General features: G+C 40.4%; 1 protein-coding gene across 6 annotated transcripts in view; it reads left to right on the top strand.

Annotated features, from left to right (window-relative positions):
* Positions 1-23,262, top strand: part of pclob (piccolo presynaptic cytomatrix protein b) — a 74,036-nt gene extending 50,774 nt beyond the window's left edge. Inside the window, exons 19-38 of one of the 6 annotated variants that reach the window (XM_037766834.1) lie at positions 895-963; positions 2,617-2,643; positions 4,218-4,306; positions 4,433-4,508; positions 4,603-4,728; positions 6,820-6,928; positions 7,155-7,222; positions 7,319-7,554; positions 8,443-8,490; positions 8,578-8,708; positions 11,202-11,228; positions 11,661-11,754; positions 13,272-13,343; positions 13,737-14,022; positions 14,367-14,561; positions 16,482-16,623; positions 16,730-16,788; positions 18,050-18,187; positions 18,285-18,430; positions 20,074-23,262. In XM_037766834.1, the coding sequence (XP_037622762.1) occupies positions 895-963; positions 2,617-2,643; positions 4,218-4,306; positions 4,433-4,508; positions 4,603-4,728; positions 6,820-6,928; positions 7,155-7,222; positions 7,319-7,554; positions 8,443-8,490; positions 8,578-8,708; positions 11,202-11,228; positions 11,661-11,754; positions 13,272-13,343; positions 13,737-14,022; positions 14,367-14,561; positions 16,482-16,623; positions 16,730-16,788; positions 18,050-18,187; positions 18,285-18,430; positions 20,074-20,217 (2,282 nt within the window). In that variant the 3' untranslated portion in view covers positions 20,218-23,262. Of the gene's footprint in view, positions 1-894; positions 964-2,616; positions 2,644-4,217; positions 4,307-4,432; positions 4,509-4,602; positions 4,729-6,819; positions 6,929-7,154; positions 7,223-7,315; positions 7,555-8,442; positions 8,491-8,577; positions 8,709-11,201; positions 11,229-11,660; positions 11,755-13,271; positions 13,344-13,736; positions 14,023-14,366; positions 14,562-16,481; positions 16,624-16,729; positions 16,789-18,049; positions 18,188-18,284; positions 18,431-20,073 lie in introns of all 6 variants that reach the window. The other 5 variants (XM_037766833.1, XM_037766836.1, XM_037766835.1 and 2 more) reach the window with 5 other exon arrangements.

The raw sequence follows: 23,262 nt of genomic DNA, 5'->3' as shown, positions 1-23,262 counted from the left end.
TGGAAAACAACTAGCAGCAGTCAGTTCAAAGGAATACTGCTGAATCATTGTGTCAGGATGTGTTCTGCAGGTGCAGTTGAGGCATTCACTTGGTGTAGTTGTTAACTACTACTAACTCAACTCAGTGACACACACCTACCAATTTAAGAGTAATCCAATTGCCAGGTGTTTTTGTACATGACAAACCCATACTGCAATGCAATACTCTCAAGGACTACCGTGCAGTTGTGTACAAATTACATTTAGCACCATATTATTGTGTGTCATTTGTCTTGTATGTAACTGTATGTCTTTGTTTCTATATGTCTTTAATTTTTCTAACTGTATCTGATTTTGCATCCTTGCATGTTGTGCAACATATATGTTTTTCCATTTCCATTTTAATAAAGTGAATGTATTCTGCTCGTTGGTTGTTGCTGTGGATGTCTCATTGCAATGTGAGATGTCCATGTCCCCTAGTGATTGACAGCAAATATTGACATGTACTATCTCCATCTTCCTAAGGGTGGGATTGGTAGTGTTCCATTAGGTTGGGCAAATCAATTTTTGTATATGTCAATATACCATTTAAAAAGTTATTATTAGGATTTAATTAGCTACAGTGTGTTATGCATTTAGTAGTAACTAGTATACTTAGACACTGCAAAAAAAATACAATATGAAAGACCAATGACTTTTGCAGAACACTTGCTTGATTAAGTTTAAGGCGATTTAATGTCATCCACATTGATTATCAGATAAGTATCACAATGCATAACAGTAACAAATATGTTTAGCAACTTTAGCTTTGTTTCTGGACCATTAGTAAAGAATCAGCATGGTTTAAATTCTTGATAAGAAGATGATAATTTGTCCTGACCCCCACGTAAAAGTGTCCATCTGCCTTGATTACAGCACTAAGTGAGTCCATGCTGGTTCTGAACAGAGATGATGCCAGAATCTTTCATGAAAGTATCAGACACGGTAGAGTATTCTACAGTACTAGTTAAAAAAAACTTACTTTTATGGTAGCTCAATCTGACATTAATTGATAGATGACTTTTTTTCCCCCCTAAAATGTATTTTAAATGTTTTTCATAATGCTACTGCCAAGCCGTTTCACACCAAGCACTGATTCTCGTCTGAAAAATTGGCACGGAAATCATTTGATGCTTGCACACACCTGCGGAACATTTCTGCACGGTAAGGATATTCGGACGGATGTCGATTTCATCCGACTTCTGCCTGCGATCGCTGTCAATTTGCATAATAATTAGCCATGTGCTTGAGTTTGTTACACGGAGAGTGTGTGTTTTCGGGGCCTTGGAACAATGGGCTTTTTCTTTCGGCATAACGGACTTTTGGACAAATGGGCTCTTTTCGGTCCAATGGGACATTTTTCGGATTATTAGTGTTTCGGAATAATAATGGGCGTTCCCCTACTCAACACCCAATAATGAACGACAAACAGGACAACCTCAGCAACCAAATAAAGGACAATATATGGCACAAACCGGAGCTAGCCACAACAGCTAGCGTTAGCATCACATTTGGGTTCCGATTAGTTTCTGTATTGTGTAGTTAACGTTAGCCCCTTAGACATTCTCTGTCTGGATAGGTGTTTACTGTGTGGATACGACACGGTGCTATTTAGGAGGAAACTCATTGGGCCTCATCGACGAAAATGGAAAACGACATTGCGGATAATTCTTACCGGACCCGGTGTTGTGTTGAATACTGTTTCCCTGTCGATATGTGTTTCCCTTTACCTAGAAACACTAGAAAGTCGAAAATTTCAACTGGAACGAACCCCTGAAGTCGGATTTCCATCTTGGAAGTCGGGGGAAGTCGGACTAACCCTCACCAACCCCGACCTCAAAATCATAATGGCTGCTCTGTGCATCAACCTCTCTATGAGAGGCTTTAGTAATATACTGTTTATTAGCACTTCTGTCTGGTTTGTGTCTCGTTTAATCAGTCATACACACAGTACTGTCCAACTTCTAATTGTGGACATATTCCTACGATGTTTGTACGCGCAAAATACTGGCGTAATGCATTGGTATTACAACCAGTATTACACCTAACAGTGGCTAACAATAGCTCACCCGTCTGGAGCAAACCCCGATACGTTTTTCTGACTTTTATTGTACAAGAACACGTTCAACTCGGGTGTGACCATAGATGTAAAAGAGTTTTATATCTATATAAAACAGTTTTATATCTATGGGTGTGACACACGTCATTCCCAGCTCCGACTTCTGATTTCCATGGTAAATGGAATTTACCATTACCATTTTAACAGGAGGGAGACACTATTCAACGGGAACAGACTTCGACATAACACCTGTTAACATAGTTAAAGCAGAAAATTGGAAAACGTACTTTCCGCATTCCTGCACCGCGTTTTTGCATTGCACTGGTGAGAAACGGCTTGTAAACGGTCTGACAGGCTAGTAATGTCAGACTTGCAGTAATTCCAAGCATGCATCTTAACATTGACTACTGATTTCAGTGCATGTGCTGAAGTATACTCACAATACAAATCTAGTCGTAGCACTAGTTCCTGTAGATTGTTAGATTACTGAACATGTGTTGAACGCATTTCTGAAAAAAACATATAACTTTGTACCCCAGCTGGAGGCCCAAACTGGAATATAGAAGGTGAGACAGCATCACAATTCCATGTAGTTACATAGAGACTGTATGCCTCCATGCCGCACATCATGGTTTTGAATGATCCACTTCTCGTTCGTAAACACACCCGGCTCATTCATGACCCACATCTCAGTAATGTACAACACGTCATTTAGCAGATCTCTAGTAGTTGACGTGTCAGATCCATTTTGGAATGAACCCCATCTTAATAATAGCACTAGATATATTTGTACGAGTCATATACTGAAGTGACTTCAGTTATAAATCATCACTGCACATCTCAGTGCTTCTGTAAGCATATCAGACCCATTTCCAGTATTCATGTTCATGCACTTTTGCAAAAAGAAAAATCACGTGTATATTGTGTGATCATTGAATTGCAGTGCATTTTTGTTACAGGCATTTTATCCAATTTTTAATATAATTCTGAAGGTCAATGTTGCCACTGATTGTAGATCAGAACATACATATATCAACACTGATTAGAAGTGCTGAGACATTTAGCTAACAGGCAACATTTACCTTCAGCGTATACAGTCATCAAGGCCATTTCTCCTCATCATTATTGGTGCATCTCCTTGGTGGAATTGGATCACTGATAATAAAAAGAGACATTTGGCAAACCTGTGCACTTTCTATTCTTAGTGACAATCTGTTGCATCAAACACCAAAGTGATGACTCACGTCTCTAATGTAGAACATTCTCCACCGACCTGCCTTGTTAACGTGGCTTTAGACGCTTTTTGAGCTTTGCAATAATGATGCTAAATGTAACATAAGACATCCAATGTCTTTCGGATGTTACATATCATGCTTTGAAGGTGTTAGATGTCTGTATGATGAGCTTTGGGGGTTTCACAGCACACAGAACTTACAGTACATCACGAATACATTAACATACCACTTAAATTATTGATTCTATACTATAAACTACAGTGGAAGATAATGACTTAGATACTGTGGCGATATTTCTCCCCCTTCACCAAATTATTTTATAAAGAAAAAATATGAATAAAATTAAAATCATTATGATTATTTTTTATTTTTGGAATAAAAACACACGATGGGACAACTCCAACCCACAGTGTTTTGTCTGAAATTATTAAATATTATACATAATTTCCAAGGGCTTCTTTCAACAACAATATTTCATATACAGCCGCTACTGTATGAAAATGTGGACAAAAAAAGAGCCCTCACACTGAGACGGGGAGCACTGCATGGTATCAGAAGCATGCAAAACTTAAAATGCTCTTGAAATGTACTCATCCTTCATTCAGTGCTTGCAGTGATCATTTGATCTCACAGTCGGCATGGATAGGGTGGACCAGAGTTTATACTTCTTTGCTTTCACCTATCCAGTCAGGACAGATCAGAGATCTTCCTGCGATTGTACAAACAAGGTTGGATGTGTGACAAACTCTGTGATGCATACCAACTGTTTCCAAAGCTTGATTGCAAGATCGATCTCTGCCCAAGTAGTCATTACCATAAAAGCAGAGATTTATCAAGCTATGAGGGATACAGTCGGTTTGTGCTTGTGCGTACATGGCTGTTAACCACCATCTCTCCCTGCCTAGCCTACCACCTGAGGAGAGAGGACACAGATTGGTTTGATAAGCCAAGAGAGGGGCATCCGCAGAGCGGAAACATGTCAGACAGGAGACAGGTGAGATCCCAGCTAACAACATGCTGTTTCCTAACTTAAATGTTCAGTCCGACAGTACACCTGACATGTTTTCTGTAACGAAACCTATTTTCTTCATGCTGTAAATTATTTTAAAATCTCTCTCAGATGAATCTGGTGCCTTATGCCTTCCCTCACACCGGCATCAGGCTGAAGAGAGACCCCAAAGACACTAGTGTGTCAGGTACAAGGCAAACACAACACACAAGACATGCCACACAATCATTTCCTATCACTCTATAAGCTAATTAGGATTTGCATGTTTATTTTTCCCTCAGGGAACGGACTCGGGATCCGTGTGGTCGGCGGTAAGGAGATTCCGGGGAGCCGAGGAGAGATTGGAGCCTACATTGCCAAGGTTATCCCTGGTGGTGTGGCAGAACAAACAGGAATAGTTGTAGAAGGTAAGAGGAGAATGGGAAGAGGAGGTGGTGTAAATTAGTCTTTATCTGCCCTAGCTGGCTTGATGGACGTATTTTTTAATTTGTATTAATATTATTTAATAATTGAGTGCTCTAGGGATGACGTATTTTTGTAGGCCAACCAGGAAGTCAGCATTGCCCTGGTTCACTCAACAAAAGCCAATGGGATTTTTTCCATTTAGATTATTGCAGAAAATAAACTCTGTGGCAAATAAACATTTTTGATACTTACACATTTTGTTCAGCAAGATAATCTTCACAAATGAACACCACTTTTATGATTGTTGAAGCGTTAATGCAATCACCAGAAGTAAAAAGCGAAAGTTAGGCTATAACAAACATTGTAAACAACGATGTTTAGTAGTCTCATTTAGCCTCTTGTTTGCAACCGCCTTTTTTAAGACACCTAAAAGCTTCAAAATTCCCGAGAGGGATATTTATTGACGTATTTTGAGTCGTAGCACAAAACGCTTATGTTAACTACAGACCTTATTTCAGGCATCTAACTAAAAAACCCGTTAAAAAAATCCATTTGACTTTCAATCGAGTGAAGTGCTAAAATGCGAACTCATTTCCGGGTTTTATGACTGCAGCACTCTATAGTACAACACGCACATTTGAAATGGAAAATACAATGTTAAGTTTGGAATGGTAAGAAAAAGAGAGCGTGCTGTTCCAATGAAAGTATAGGAGGTGCATTCATTTGACTTTGCTGTGCGTCCTTTCTGAGGCCTGAGAGGTTAATGCTGTAAATCTTTAAACTGTTTTTATTTTTAGAGCAGTGTATAAGCTTTCAGTAAAATCCCCGCCTGAATCACTGAATTCCAGATGGAGATGTGAGAGGCTGCTGTAGCCTTCTGTGTTGTGGTCTGTCATGTCTCATTCCTCCGACACATCGCGTCCAAACACAGAAAGAGCCTGTCAACTCGCCCTCCACAGCACTGGGCTGCGTTAGTCATTAGGCTATATTTAGCTGCTTTATAGACACACAAATACACAAAGGCAGGATAGACGAACACACACAATAATTAGCTTTATCTTCAGAAACCCACATTTATCAATTAGTACATTAAGTTATTAGAATGTTCAAATAATTGGTCTTCTAATGTATATTGATAGGACAGAGAGGAGCCTGAATATTAATGGTGATTCTCACATAGTTTGAAGATATTTTTAGTTTCTCTCTTTAAAGGGAACTCCTGCCATGACTTTGCTATTACACGAGGGAACAAGGGAAGGACAGATCAGCTAATGTATTTCTTCTTGGTCGGATGTATTTTATATATTTTCTTATGGGGTTTGGAAATAATAAGATAGAAAAGGTCAGACTGGGTTCCCTTTTCATGGCATTATTAGTTGTAATACAGAAATAGGAATAGCGGTCAGGCTGGCGATGTTTACTTCCTAGCGTATGCTGAATTGTAAGATGTTTACTGAAAAAGAATGGCAGCGGAAAATGCCTTCAGGTGCAGAGAGAAAAGACGTGGGGGGAGGACATAGTGAATTATATAGAGAGAGAGATAGAGCGGAGGGAATAATCTAAATGAGCACTGGCTCATGCAAAAGAATATGGAGATATTAATTCAAGCCTTTATTGTCACAGCGGCTGGTGATATGCTTCGTAAGCAGAAGTCTAATCTGAGGACCAGATTTCAGTTGTGTAAGTGAGGCCTCGTACAGCTCTGGACTTGGGTTGGAAGTTTGCTGTGTAGTGATTTATCATTAATATTACTATTTGAGATGCGTTGTTTTGTCTTCAATATCTGACGTGCCATTCTGTGCTTGAGTAAAAACAAACAAGTGTGCAGAACTCTAGTTTTCTGTTGCTGTGCGTGTGATGCTATAATGATGCAACATCAAAGTCAACACAAAAGCCTTAAAGTTTCCCACTGGGTGAACCACACATTAGAGCGTTACGTCTGCTGTGTGAGCATGCAGGCTGCACTATCATCTTTCATTTTACACACAGAAGGGGGGGAAATGAATTTGCTGGCAGGCTATAACATCTTGTGTGGGAATTGATAACCCCCCGTTTGTCTCTGAATCTGCCTGCGTGCCTTCATCACATCACAGGAATGCAGGTGTTGGAGTGGAACGGCATCCCTCTAACGGGAAAGACTTACGAAGAGGTGCAGTGCATCATGGGCCAGCCATGTGCTGAGGCGGAGCTCTGCGTGAGACTGTGAGTTACATCTGTCATCGTTTACCCCTCTGTCCCACTGAAACTCCGACATGTTTAATCGCAATATGGTAACTCTGCACCCGTGTACACCTTCTCTCCTCCCTCCTTTCCCCTCCTCTTCATCCCACACCCCCCATCATCTGACAAAATATCACTCTGTGACTGATTACTGCTAAGATACACTGGTTGATATGCCATTATAAATTTCCTGTATGGATCCAAACAGCGACCTTAATATGCTGTCTGACCCTGAGCACCCACAAGTCCTGGAGCACCATGTCCAGCTTAAGGCTGGTATGTATGATATGTTATGTCTGCATGCATGCATGTATCTGTGTACCTATTTCACATAAATACAAGGTGAATTACTTGACGCGTTTGTCTCAGTAGGTGGGCAGCGCTCCCCTGGTGTGGATCCTAAGCAGTTGGCTGCAGAGCTGCAGAAGGTGCAGCAGCTGGCTCCTGGTATGGCCGGAGCAGGGCTTGGGTCTGGTGGTTTGGGGGTCCTCTCCGCACTAGAGCGCTCCGCCCTGCTCCACTCGGGTACCGGATCGGCCGCCTCCAGCGGTGTGCCGAGCCCCGGCCAGCCCGCATCCCCCGCCATAAGCAAGAAACAACGACACAAGGTTTGACTTGTTTAGCATGCTTTCTGCTGCTTCGTCTCAGACACACTCTGCTGTTGTGAAGTTTACACAATGTGATGACAAGACGGAATACAGAGAGTGGACAACTGGTTCATATGTCAGTCAGAGGTGGATACACTGTGGAACGACTCTGAATGAATAATGGTATGGATGTGCTTTGAGCCGCAGTCTGTGGAACCCTGTGTGATCCATCATGCACCTCCATTAGTATTACATCATAACCGCACAAAGGGGAGGTTGAATGTGAAGGTCAAACGGTGTGACTGTGTTCATCAGAGAGTGACAGGCTAATTATAAAGGAACAAGAACATAGTGTGATACAGTGCATAACCCTGAGTATGGCTATTCTTTATGAAATGGGCAATATATGCATAAATGCTTCATTATAATCGCTTATATGCTTGATTCTTGAAAGGCATGTCACACTGATAGAAAGAGGATGTATTACGTAATAACGATGGTGATGAATACCTTGTATAGAATATGAAACAAACTGTATAAATATATTTGTACACTGGTAATTGTGTAAACTGAAACAGACAATTTGTATTGATGTCTAAGTTCCTCTAATGATTGATTAACCTTCTCAAACTTCACTGGAGGACTTTTCCAGTCAATTACACAGCTCCGATAGTAAAATCTCTCCTGAGCGAGATATAGATCCAGCGAGAAATCTGTACTCTGCATTTTTTTTCTACAAGGACAACCCATCCATCTGTATGCTGACAATATATATTTCAAGAGTGAAGTCATTAACTGCAACCTAATCCCTGAAATGTGGAATGAACTTTTCTTTGTAGGTTAGGTCATGAAACAATATTTTTGAATGTATTTTAAACCATTGTATGCTCTTCCCCACTTTCTTTGTAGCCAATAGATGGAATAAGAACACCTCATCCCATCACTGGAGAAATTCAGGTATAAAAAACTCTTATAAAAAGCACTAGAGGAATGTTTTCAGCTGGTCTTTCTCACGCTGCCTCCACTCCGCTCTTTCCCCCTCAGCTCCAGATCAACTATGACAGGAACCTGGGAAACCTGATCGTCCACGTCCTGCAGGCTAGAAACCTGGCCCCGAGGGACAACGACGGCTACTCCGACCCTTTCGTCAAGGTCTACCTTCTACCTGGGAGAGGGTGAGCTACGAGCGTGTTTGAGCGTTCGCGGATGTCTGGTCTGTGTCTGCCTTTCTGCTTCTGTGTCTGTCTTGTTTTCTCTCCCCCCTATTTCTTTCTGACTTTATATTGACTGTCCTGTACCAAATTGACTAACTACCTGAGTTTGTGTGAGAGAATGAGACTGGGCATGATGATATGAGGCAGTCATTTCTAGTGTAATTTGATTCAATTTGATTCTATGAATCAATGCGTGGGTGTTTTAGGTTGTGTCTGAAATTCCATATTAACATTTAGTACGCTAAAACAGTATGTGAGTATGAAACCAATAGTAAGTGAATTGCATACTATTTCCGGTGAAATATTACAGTATGCAAACACTGAACACGATGGCGGCATAAATATCCCACAATGCAATGCGGTAGTAACCTCAACGTTCATAACAAACAATGGCAGACAGCTCTGTAACGTCAATAACAATTAAAGTGTAAGTATAACTCTTTGCTATCAGCGATGGAATGTAACTAAGTACATTTACTCAAGTACTGTGCTTAAGTACAATTACGAGGTACTTGTACTTTACTTGAGTATTTCCATTTTATGTTACTTTATACGTTTACTCTACTCCATTTTGAAAGCAAATATTGTACTTGTAACTCCACTACCTTTACTTGACAGCTTTAGTTACTAGTTACTTTGCATATTCAGATTATCAATAGAAAGATCAAAAAAATAAATCAACTAATACGTTCTGATGTATGAGCAGTATATACAGTATTTAAACTTTGCTCCACTTTAACCAGCTACAACATTAAAGTGATGTATATATGCTAATTAGGGATGCACCGATCAGGCCGATACAGACTCAAATAGCTGGATCGTGACAATGAAGCCGATCTATTCAATTCAGTTTTATATTTATATACTATATACATTATAAACTGGAATTTTAATTCCTGTTTAAGTTTTGACCAATTTGTTGCTACATTAAAAAGGTTTACACATAAATTGTAATTCTTGTTTTTTTTTACCAATTTTCTGGTGTACGATTTATTATTTTAATAATTCAGTACATGTATATCTATGTATTTATTTGTTACATCTTGTTTTAACAAAGTTAGGAAAGCAATGTTTAAGTCAGGCCTGATGTTGCCTTACACATAAAAGAATGATCCCAGTCACTTCCACACAGTGAGGCATACAGCTTATTAATTAAACAGTGGTATCAGATCGGTACTCGGTATCGGCCGATACCCAAAGCCCAGATATCGGTATCGGTATCGGGACTGAAAAAGTCGGATCGGTGCAAATCCTAAAGCTAATTATAATTCAATAATATAATATATACTGTATTACTCTGAAATAGGCCATTCTGCATAATGAGCACTTTTACTTTTGGTACTTTAAGTATACTTTTACTTGAGGTAGACTTCGAACGCAGGACTTTTACTTGTAACAAAGTATTTTTACTCTGTAGTTTTGCTACTTTTACTTAAGTAAAAAGCCTTAATACTTCTTCCACCATTGGGCGTAATATAGTTTTTAAATAAGTTCAGACTTTATGATTCTCAAACATCATCGTTTGGTAACATGAGGTTGATTAACTGTAATTACCACGACACCTCCTGAAAGCCTCCTTGCCAATTGGAGACGTGTAACCATTGTAACTCGTCTCCAATTGGCAAGGAGGCTTTCAGGAGGTGTCGTGGTAATTACAGTTCAGTGCGTCTGAAAAGATACACACTACTGTTTATTCACACAAAAGTATGTTGAACGATAGTACACATATTGAGTATGTAGTGCATACTGTAGTATGCAATTTCAGACGCAGCCTTAGACTTTATACAAAGCTGTGAGAGGAGATCCTTTCCCATAATGCAACATAATAATATGTTCAGGTATCTGGTCATAGACAGCATACATGTGTGCAAACATACTTTATGCTGAATTCACAAGATCTCTTTTACTCTGCCCACTTTTGACTGAATTGAGAATTTTAGTATCGTCCCCGAGTACTATGTCCTGATCCACCATCTTTCTAAGAGCCTGTGAATAGCCAGAGAAAGGATCGATACGGCCGTTATCTGCTCTGTAACAGTATCTGCTCTGAGATAATGACCCCATTGGACCTGTTTATGAGATCATAAGTCCTCTCTACTACACGCTGTATAGGCCTAGAAATGAAAGCTTTGTAGGAGAGCACTTTTGTTCCCCTACTCTTTCATTTGAAGAGTCAGACACGAGCAGTAGAGTGCACAACCACGGTATAACAACAACAGTTCAGAATAGTGAATTAGTCATTCACCCGTGAGGTTTTTTGGTCTTGCGTCACCATACATTGCTTTGGGCACAGAACCAGTGATACACCCTGCACCCAGAATATTGATTGCCTCAGCTCTCTATCCTTTTACTGCCTTTTCTTTGAGCTCTCCGGGCTTCTCTGACTGTTTTTTGTGTTTTTGCTTTTCTTGTTTGTGATATCTGCCCTCCTCTTCCTCTTCTGGACTCCCTCAGCCAAGTCATGGTTGTCCAGAATGCAAGGTAGCGTGGTGCTGATCTTTGCTTTTCGTTTTGGTGTTTTTCTTTCTGTAAATTATGTCTCTAAAGTGTTTCTCCATCCTTTTGTTGTGGCCTTTGTTGTCCGTCCAATTATCGGCTCTATCTCATGGTGTTTAAGAGCACTCCTCCTGCCATTGCTTTCTCTCTCCATGCCTCTCACTCTTAGCTCTCCTCAGTCTCTATCTCTGAAGTACTTTGTGATTTTTGTGAAAGCATCTCAGACTATTTAAAGAACATTTACATTTGAATTTCTTTCTGATGTCTCCACTGCAGGAGATTTTACAAGCATTTATTCAGTCCACATTTATTGAGCATATCACAGTGTGGTGAATGTTTTGCCATGGGGTCAGGCAGGGAATTGACATTTTAATTTATTACTGACGACCAATCATTGTGAATATCATGACTTATCAGTGCTGATAACAAGAGAAGGACCAAGTACGCCCAGAAGACCATGAACCCAGAGTGGAACCAGACCGTCATCTACAAGAACATTCATTTGGAGCAGGTACTGTGCAGAATGACATTAACACACACACAAACCTTCACTCTGTCTTGCTTGTGCAGTTCCTGTTATGTGCTGTGGGCCACTTTAGGTGAAGTGGATGTCTTATACTCTCATTAGGATGCTGTCCTCATGCCTTGTCCCCAGGGCTGTTCTCCGTATCCCTGTGCAACCTCTTATCAGCACTCCCAAGGCTCAAGTTAACAACCATCATTTCTGCCCTCACGCAGTCTCAACACAGACAGCATAACTGCGTGTCATTTTAACAAAGAGAGCGCTAGAAACTTGGTAATCATGTGCCTGTGTGCTTGTCTGTCACTGTGCAGGTGTTGCTGTGTGTATATATGGGCGCGTGTGTTTATTCTTGGATGTCTGTGTTTGTTATAGCAGCATGTGTTGTTTGTGACAGAGACGCCACCCCAGACTGTAATTACAACAGAGAGGGATGAGTGCAGATGCGGTAGCTTTAGTGGTCAGAGGATAGATCGGCTCCTCCGGGGCCGCCTTCTGTTAATCACGGCTCATTGCTGGCCGGAGCCCTGCCGGTCTTAAAAATGCTGCTCCATCACTCGTTCGCCCACGACCCCCCGAGATATGTTGTTTCCATCTCCTCCCACACAGTCCTATATACACATTCACAGGTTTGTGCACACATGCATGCACATTTATTATTTACCACATCTAAAGTCCTTGCTTCCTTTTTTTTTTTTTCATTCTTCTTTTTTGTTGTGCAAAAACAAAACAGCAGTGACCTGGAAGTGGAACAACAATGATAAGAACAGGGGAGAAATACAAAAGAAAAGAGTAGGAAAACAAGGTGACGCTCAGAGCTTGACATGAGACATAACAAACAAAACAAACATAACAAAAACAAAAAAAGGATGACATAATTGTCCTAATAATTTTAGTAATAAAATACAAAATAAACACCACACAATAATAATAATAATAATAATAATAATAATAATAATAATAATAATAATAATAATAATAATAATAATAATAATAAAATATCTAGGTGGTAATAATAAGGAAGGAATTAAAAATAAATAAATAAATGAGTAGGGAGATATTTAGAAGTGTCAGCTATTGTAATACGGAGGGACCTGGCAGGGCTTGAGAACTGTCTATAGGCGTGTGGTAGTGGGGGCACTGGTGTCACTGGCAGTAGGGGGAGGTTGTTACTGGGGTGAAGAAATTAATAGAATAGAAATTAATCTATTTTATTGTTTTTTAATGCTATTTGTCTTTCTGTTGAAATGTACTCAGATAGTACAAGGTGCCAAGTCCTTGCGTCCATGCTTATTACAGTAAATGACTACTGACCTGTTGTAGGTTTGCATTCACTCATGCATTGCACATACAGTGTTCCCGTTTTCTTTCACGCTTCCTCCACCCACATGCACACAAACACTCACACATGCACATTTCTCTCCCTCAATATGCACACAATATCCCTTGTCATAATCTATGCCCCACTCTCTCTCTCTCTCTCTCTCTTCTTCACTCTTTCTATCCAGTTAAAGAAGAAGACGCTGGAGGTGACAGTGTGGGACTATGACAGATCCTCCTCCAACGACTTCCTCGGAGAAGTGAGCGCTTTTGGAATCTGAATAAAAATGTCTGAAAATGTCAAATGCATTTAGTGTTTACCTCACACAAAAGCTTTCTGCTGCTTTATTTTTTTCCCCCGGTGGACTAGCTATTCTAATAATATTAGCCTTATCTCCCTCCTCTCACAAACTCCGAAGTCAAGCTTTGCGTCATGCCTGTAAATCTGTATAGTGAACAGTGCTCTTCATCTTTGTGCTAAATGTAGTATGCATTTAGCGATAGACTGTTTGCACACACACTGTGCTGTTATCTACCGTCATACAAATTCCTCTGTTCCCTTGTATCAGATGGTCTTTTTCTACTATCTTGTCTTACAGTCTTGAATGTCTTTCTTTCTCTCAATGACACTGTGTGTGTTAATTGTGTCCCAGGTGTTGATTGACTTGTCGAACACCGCCCAGCTGGACAACACTCCTCGTTGGCTGCCTCTGAAGGAGCAGAGCGAGAGCATCGAGCACAGCAAAGCCAACTATGCTGCTCAAGGCCCACCGGGGTCCGGGTCAGGTCAGGGTTACGGTCAGGGGCACAGCCTAGGCCACATGTCAGGCCCTGGGTTGGGGCCTGGGCACGGTCAAGGACCAGACGGGAGTCTTGATTCACCTAAAAACTCTGTAATCAAGAGCAGAAGCCATGGGATCTTCCCTGATCCAGCCAAAGGTAAGCCTGCTACTCATACACATCTTCAATTTCCATAATTTCAATGAATTAGTTTATTCTATATGACACATCGTGACACAGATTATCCTTGGCAGGTGTCCGTTTGCGACAAAAAATTGTAATTCATAAACTGGTTACTCAGTTGTCATAGGGATAGAGGCTGTTACCATAGAAACAAAAATGCTAATCATATCTTGACAGCTGTAATTACACTCCGTATGCTTGTCAACTGCTACATGACACAATACCGTTGTGGAGCAGAAAAACATAAATAGTGTTAACAGTGTGGATTCATCTCTTTCCTCTCAGCAATAACCCTCGATGTCTTCTTCTTCTTCCTCCAGACATGCAGATGCTGCCTTTGGAAAAGTCACACAGCAGCCCAGGCAGCTCCAAGTCTTCCTCCGATGGCCAACTGCGTTCCCACGGCCCCTCCAGAAGCCAAAGCAAGAGCAGCGTCACTCAGGCCCACCTCGAGGATGCTGGGATAGCCATTGCTGCCGCCGAGGCTGCCGTGCAACAGTCCCGCCTGCAACCAAGTAAATCCCGCCCCTACCCATAAAACACTTCCTGTGACATGCTTCCTTTTTTCCTGCGCATGCAAGCTTTGTTGAGATCTTTAATGAAAACCTGAACCGCTGTGCGTTCATCTCCTTAACATTTGACCTTTGCCTTCTGCTCGCCTCATCTTACTTTTTTTTCCTCTGAGCACAAAGTGATTTATTTTGATCAATAATCTTCGTTTAATTTCTGACTCCTCCAAGTTAGATCAATTTAGTCACTAGATGACAAATAACTTAACTTAAACTTGCTGTAAAAAGCTTATTTTATTTCGTCTTTAAATCTAGAATTAAATATTTATAAATCTGGCACATTCAGTGCACTAAATATCCCTAATACAGTATTTGACATTTCCCATCTGTTTAACATTTTTACTGCCTATTTTGGTATCTTAAGTAGGACATAAAGTTGATATATTACCGTGAGTTATTTACACAGCAGAAGTATTCAACAATAACAAAACTAAAGAAAAATATACATTTAATTAGCTCCAAAATTAGAGCTCTGTTTCTACGTGAATTGTGCATGTGCCAATCCCAAGCGTATGGTTTCTACTGAACCCTAGTGTGGAGATATTGAACCCCAGTGTAGAAACCAAACTGGGATGGCAATCCCTCACATGTCTTGTACCATATTAACACAATTTAAACAATATCCTCTCATGTTTATGCATAATCTTTAGTGTGACGTCCTCAAAATGAAGGACTATATAGTCATCCCTCGCTGAGATAAGTTAGTGTCAGAGCTATTTAAGCATGCAGTTGCAGCTTCCTCGGCTACTGTTCCCCGGCCACTGAGGACTATGTGATGCTGCAGTCTCTCTGTGTGTGTGCATGCAGCGTGTGCCATATGAATGAACCCTTAGATAAGTCACAAAACACACACACGCAGACACACACAGGTATGGCACACAGCCTCCCCTCCCTACCCAATCCTCTCCCAAACCTGCTGGCTAACAAACAAAACAAAACTGAGACTGAAGCAAGAAACACAGGCACACCGAGAGGTTCAAAAGTCAACAGGAGGCTCACTCACCGGCCAATGAGAGTAAAGCGGTCAGCTAACCATGAGAGGAACAGATGTGTCGAGGGAAGGTGAGACAACATAGGAATAATGTACTAAATAAATATTATTAATACTATAACGTATTAACCATAATGCAAAAAACACTAAAAAAAAAACGAGCAAATAAGAAGCACAGTTAAAACTACCATATAACCAGATGTGTAAATGATTGAAGTAACAAAATAATTCTCTGAGAGTGTGCATGATGGTGTTTCTTTTGTTATTGGTATAATTATGTTTTTTTATGGCTATAGAAACTTCTCAGCTATTACCTTTGTGCCACAGATTGTGTTCCAAACATAATCTAACTACTATTAGTCATTGCTTTAAAGCAAATGTGGGCAGTGGACACTGAGATCATGAAGGCAAAGAAAGAATCCACCCTCCGTCTAGACAGAAACACTTCACATAGTCCCTGAACTAATCACGCTTTCTCATACTGTATGAGCAGAACTCAACAGCAGACCAGGAGCCAAGAGAAAATATAACATTTTCTCACATTAAATTCATTTCCATTTATTAAACTCAGTGACCTTCATTTATTTCTCATGAAAGGGAACTGCTGTGATCTTTATGAGTTAATTCACACTGCACTGCTAAATGCAAGGACAAGCTGTCATCCACGCTGATCCGTCCCTCCCCTCTTATTGCTGTTATGTGATGCTCAGTCAAAGTTATGTGTGACAGACAGCGTCACCGTCAGCGAGGCGATAGCTGGGGGTGTGAAGTGCTTCTGTTGGACACGCATGCACCCAGTGGTAAAAGCTGAGTCAGTGAAGACGCTCTGTGTTCGTCACTTCCTCACCATCACTCTCTGCTCTCGCCACCCTCAGGACCAGGACACCGACTGGGTGACGTCTCAGGGTCAGTGGTGCTGTCCGCCCCGAGTCTTGTGGGGGACGCCTACGGAGGTCTGGATGGGGAAGACGGGGCGGGCACTGGAGTGGACAGTGCCATTTTTCAAGTGCCACGCATGTAAGACCATTTAGCACATCCAGTAACCTTTAAGGCTGACAGTAATGCCTAGTATTGAAATTTCATCCAATAGGTCTGATGATGCTTTTTCTTTTTTGTCTCACAGTGGTAAAGCTATTCCTAACGGAACCGACAAAAACCAACTAGGGACCCCAGAAAATGAAGGCAAGTTCCAGAAATGTCCTGTTTTCCAGTTATTACTTGGTTGTATGTCTCCACCTGCTGGGTACTTTGTAAAACAACACTATTTTTTTTTATTTATTTATTTGCACAGACACTCTTTTAACCACCTCTTAAGTGTGTTTTCATAATGACTCTAGATAATTGTGCAGTCAAACGCTCCAGTTAAGTGCTTATTGTCGAAAAACAATATTTACTCAGCCTAATGACTTAATGCATGGCTTGGGATAATTTGAAGAGACATGAATGTCACACTATCCTACCCGCTGTCATAACTGTATCTACGTTTCATGTAGCTCAGGTGTCACGGTGCCTCCCGTCCATCTCTAGTTACGATTTGTAACAAAGAGCCCAAGGTCATCTTAGGCTGTAGCCTGGCAGCTGATACACAGATGAGGGTCAGGAGGTCATTTCCATGGAGCCTGATCACTCATTTAACACATTTAACTCAGCCTGGTTTAGTACAACCCTTAAATATCAATAGAGACATGCCAGTCGATAATAAAGATGTTCCCTGACCTGCTTTCATTCTGCTGTGAGCCCAAGTTTAGTGATGCATACTTGGTAAATAATTTAAATAATCCTTTTTGTGCAACCGTAGGCCTGCAGGTACTTACAGGGTTCAGCGAGGGCTATCCAAATAAAGAAATAAAGAAACAACCATCTTTATTCTAAAAACTGATCGCTCACGTCTCTTTTTCTTTTCTTTTTCTTGACGGTTGTGAAGACATTTATTACATTACCAATATTATATTTTAACCTTGGAAGCAGGAATATAAACTCCAGGAATCTGCTCAGTGACGGAGCTCTCTCTGTGAAACTCTTAATAATATGATCAATACATTGATGTCAGAAGTTTTCAATTCTTATATGTATACAAAGGTTATCAGTTCAACATAGTCTGAACAAGAAATAGAGTTATTAGTCAGAAAATATTAAAGTCCATTCAATTATTAAACGTGCGTTCCTACACTTAGGAACAGTATAAAATAGTAGCATTCAGGATTTAGTATTACAACTAATGTCAGTGTCAAAAACAACCATTTTTAAATAACTTAAAGCTACAACAAGGAACTTTAATTATGTGTTTGCTAAGGGTGCAACGGATCACAAAGCTCACGGTCTGGATAGTGTCACGGTTTTGAGTCACAGATCAGATCAGCAGAAAAATAGAGGCAGCAAATATAACTTTTAGAGAAGCCCCGATCACGTTTTTTTCATGTCTCTTTTTCATTCTTACTTTTAGGCGGTAAAACACAAATAATGGGGGAGATCAAGGTGGCTCTGAAGAAGGAGGTGAAGACAGAAGGGGACCAGCTGGTCTTGGAGATCCTTCAGTGCAGAAACATCACTTACAAGTTCAAAAGCCCCGACCACCTGCCAGGTCTGGAAGTAGTGTGTGTTTGTGCACATGCATGTTTTTTATAAACTTATAATAGCTTCACTAATCCATATTCATGATTTATCCAATTTGCCTTCAGACCTGTATGTGAAGCTGTATGTGGTGAATGTGGCCACTCAGAAGAGGATCATCAAGAAGAAGACCAGAGTGTGTCGACATGACAGAGAGCCCTCCTTCAATGAGACCTTCAGATTCCCCCTCAACTCAACTGGACACTCCATACAGGTACAACAGATGAGACAGTTGCAGACTGACAGATATAGATCCGGTTCTGTCCACCTGTCAACCATGATGTGTCACTCACTCAATACTGCTCCAATTTGATCACATTTAATACATTTTTTTTCATATCTGATTAGCCTAATTATCATAGAAAATGAATTCCATGTAGAGATTTGCAGTCATTTGTGGTGTATTCATCCAGTTCAGTTTACATCCAGCATCTCCAAAATGGTTCATTGCAGCTAATTAAAACTGGAGGCTCATAATGTCTGACAATACAGGTCTTAAACCTCATTATGGTAAGTTTCATAAACTGGTCCGCTGCCTCGTGTAGCAGCTGGGAGTTTGACCCTCCTCCTGGTGGCTGCAGGATATGAGCATCTAAAAGTAGCTGATAAATTCTATAAAAGGTAAATTATACTCAGATCGTTGCAGTTCAATAAATGCTGACAAATCTTACAATCTCATGCTCACTGACTCTTAGCTGATACTAAAGGAAAAATGAAGTGGGATTTGTAAAAAAAAATGTATAGTCTTGTTTGTAACTAAAGGAACGGTGTATAACAATTCGGGGAATCTATTAGCAGAAATGGAATATAATATTCATAACTATGTTTTCATTAGTACATAATCACCTGAAACTAAGGGCCCTGACACACCAAGCTGACGGTTGAACAGTTTGGGGCCGTCGGTGAGCGTCTGTCGGCCTAGTTTTTTCGGTGTGTCACGCATTGTCGGTTCCAGTCTGCCCGTGTTGGAGGTTTTTCGTCCGATTCAGCATGTTTAATCGCCGGCGAATCACTCTGAGAAATCACTCTGATTGGTTGTTCAGCTTAAACGAATCAGTGCACGAGAATCGAAATGGACGTGAGGAAAGCAAGCCAACGAAGGCACTAGTTCGCCGCTAGTTCTTTGATGTCGGGTTGGTGTGTTTGGGCCTTAAGAATCGTTGTGTTTTCATTAGCTTAGAATGAGCCCTTGATATCTACATAGGGAGCGGGTCCTCTTCACGGAGTCCGTCATGTTGCTCCGCCATGTTTCAACAGTAGCCCAGAACGTACAAACCAAACACTGGCTCCAGGGAGAGCCTTTCACGTTTTTACGTTACCTGAAGGCCATCGTAGTTCTCCGACACGCTTGTGAAACTGCGGTAACGTGATCCGCAGAGTGCAAAACCGTGGTACCGCCAGCCGCCGTCTGACTTCCGTTGCTTCTAAAGTAGTGTTATTACGGTACGGATGGCCTCTGAGCGAGGCGAACGGCGTTACTACGGTTTTATGCTCACGTAACTCACGTTACCACAGTCTTGGAAAGGGAGGAGTGAGCGGAGGGGCACTCAGTTGGTTGCAATCTGCAACCACATCACTAGATGCCGCCAAATCCTACACACTGTACCTTTAAGGATAATACTAATATGTCATCCTGATTTAAAGGTTACACTTGTTTTGTTTTTTTAATTTCTATTTTGGTCTACAGTATGTTAATCAATAGATCAGACTTTGTTGTCTTGTAACCACTTCCCCCAATGGTGCTTGCATTATTCATGCACTTTTCAAGATGGAATGGGTGCGTGAGCTGACAAAGCACACTAGATAACAACAGAGTAAGCCATGACACATCTGTTTCTCTCTCCCATGTATCTCCAGCTGTTCTTGGTGTCCAACGGAGGCAAGTTCATGAAGAAGACCCTGATAGGGGAGGCCTACATCTGGCTGGACAAGGTGGACATGAGGAAGCGAGTGGTCAGCTGGCACAAGCTGTTCGTCAGCTCCACGCTGACCAACCCCTGAGCGCCACACCTGAAACGACGGAGATGCGATAGCTCAATGAAAGGTGAAGCCGGAATGTTCTAGTTCAGAAACCTGATTTGACAAAAAAATTATTGAATAAGAGAAAAAAAAAGTCAAGAAGAGGAACGAAAAAAAAAAAGATCCATTTAATTCACTTCCTCAGTTCATAAGTTATAAGAAGAAGGGAATTACGTGCTAATACCATAACAACTTTTATCAGTCCAACACTGCCAGCACACATGTCCACCTCTTCCCATATCAGGTCTGTGCTGGCTGTGGACTTTGCTCTGCAGGATGCAAACATGCAAACACCACAGCGGGCACTGAAACACACTCAGCAGCAATATGGCTTTGAGAGCAGCGATGTCTTTCTCACCATAGTTCATACTCTGTGTTCCACATGAGACGTTGTTGTTTTGGTGCTGTGCAACTGAGCTAACATATCTATCAGAGGGAAAGATGATTATTTTACTTTGCTCATCAACTGAATTAGCAAAATGTGTTTTCCTCATATGAGAGTCATTGTAATGCCCAAGTGATGGTTGTGATGTGTGTGGACATCAGTGGTCTTGAAATGTTTAATGAAATGAAGGAATGCGTAATGTTTTTGTACGATAGTTTCATGTAAAAAGAGAGAGAAAAAAAAGAGTCAGTTGACTTTTGCTATGGGAAGAAGATAAAATGTACAGCACTACAGATTGTAGATTACAGAGCATATCAGAGAACCACATTGTACAGTGTGACGTTTATATAATATACAAAGATATCAGATGCAGAATATATCTAAATACAGTATACAGTATAAGAGCCGTTCTCTTGTCACTAGATTATATATATATATAATAAAATATAGACATATGATCTGTGTTTGAGGCTGTGGATGGCGCACTGACAATCCAGCAGGCTACTTTAGTCTATGGTGTAGGCAGTCTTAATAGCCGTTACGTGAATGTGGACCTACAGTAAGTGAGCTCAAGGAAAAATAGCTCCTTCAAGTCCTCTGATCACACTGATGCACCATTAGATATTCAACAGGGCTGTGAGAGATTAAACATTTTAAAGGTCAAGGTCAACATCCAGCGACATATTGCTATTTCACTGGCGTATATTGCGTAAGGCAGGTTAGAATTACAATAAAATCGACAGCATTTTGTGTGTTGAAAGTTACAAGCCAACTGTAGAGGATGAGAACAGTTTATCACGTCTGCGTCATGTGTACGACATTTTAATTTAAAGCTGTTGTAGTTCTTTCTGTGTAGTCCATCGTGTAATTACACCGTTGGAATGGACGTGTAATTGTGTCAAAACCATACGTGGGTCTGCAGCTGTCATCACCTCATTGTGACAGCTCTGATTAGTAAAGCCTCTCGGTCTGAGTTTTACCCAAAAATCATTTCAAAATGAAGAGAAAAAAAAAGTTCTTACCAGTAAAATGTCGAGGTTCCTCCTTGTGTGTCTGGCTGTGCTGTGAAACTCACTGTGCTGTTTTGTGTCAGTGAACCAGCCTCTTCCACTGCCTGTGACCAAAACACTCACTCAGGCCCACCGGGGTTCAGTCATATTTAAGAGCAGGTGACCCATGTGTTCATCTTGTAATGTTTTGCCACCATATCTACAGAAAGAAAAAGAAAAAACACTATGAAGTGACCCTCTGTCGGTGTATTTAGGCATATCACAGGGCTGATGCAATTTTTTAAAGAATTAAATATAACAGAGAAAACACACTTAGAACAAGATGTCACTTAAATCTTATAGCAAAGGATCACAAAAAAAAAGAATATAATAAGAAAGGGAACGTGGTTGATCTTTCAGATAATTATTTTGCTGTGCCAACCTTGATTTTTTTATTTTATTCCAGACACATTGGTTCTTAATTCTATGCAACATAGATGTGTTTGTTTTTTTGGAACTAAATGTTATATATGTGAAGTCTAAAAAAAAAAAAAAATCTTATAGAAACTTTAATTTGTACATCATTGAAAGAAAATATTAAATATATTGATTTTTTACTGATTTTAATATAAATTGGTGTTAACAGCTGTTAACATCTATCACAGAGCTTGTGCACTTTATTATTGCATTATTTTTCTTGTCTCATTTTTCGTGACATGCAAGATTACGTGTTTTGTGTTTCTGCACTGAAATGAATTGAATCATGGTGTATAAGTGGTGGCAGAAAATATTGTGGTGTGCATTTTGTATCGATGTGGCAAAAAGAAAAACACGCAGACACGTTTGGGGTTCCTAAACACAATGCACAATCTGGGGAGAGATCACTCTATACTACATCACGCTCATAGTCTACTTACCAGTCTGTGTACAAAGTACAGTAAATAAGAAATATTCCCTAAATGCTCAGTCACGACTGTTTAACCCCTCGTGTTTCATTCCCTCGAGCTAATTACTGTTTGTTCAGATCAGCTGTTGCCTGTAATTGTGAAACCATCCATTTGTTGTTGTTCTGAGGGGTGTGAATGTGACTTGAGTCCTTTGACATGTGTACATAAAGTGTTTATTTTCTACAAAGATTGAATGTTTATATTGTCCGAAGTTTGAGCATGTGAGTGTCGAAAAAAAAAATCACAACTTAACTGTACAGCAATGCGTGTCTATAGTTGTATAAGGGGAGTTGACTGTGTAATCAAAACATGTGCTGTCAACCAATGACTATCTGTGCAACCACGTCCCGTAAACGGCTGAAACAACACAAAGGGGGAAAAAAAAAAATCTATTCAACTTCAATAGTTGTCTGAGACTTTATGTTTTGGATGTTGCATGTTTTGTTGATGGTTCGTCTGTATATTTTGCCTACAGATTATGTTTAAAAAGAGACAGAATATGTATAGATTTATCTGTATGCTGACTGTAAAGAAATATGCTTGTACAATTGTCTTGTTTTTCACTCAGTGTAAAAACAAAGAATCTAATGTTATGGTTTTGTGGTTGTACACAGGATTGTGTTGAGATATTATGCAAATTGTGCTGTAAAAAATCAGCTGTTTCCCCCGAGTCTAAAGAATAAATATTAAGAAGAGCTATATTACA

The sequence above is a fragment of the Sebastes umbrosus genome, chromosome 4, assembly GCF_015220745.1.
Source record: "Sebastes umbrosus isolate fSebUmb1 chromosome 4, fSebUmb1.pri, whole genome shotgun sequence".
In the NCBI taxonomy this organism is placed as follows: Eukaryota; Metazoa; Chordata; class Actinopteri; order Perciformes; family Sebastidae; genus Sebastes; species Sebastes umbrosus.
This window is presented reverse-complemented; position numbering and strand designations above follow the sequence as displayed.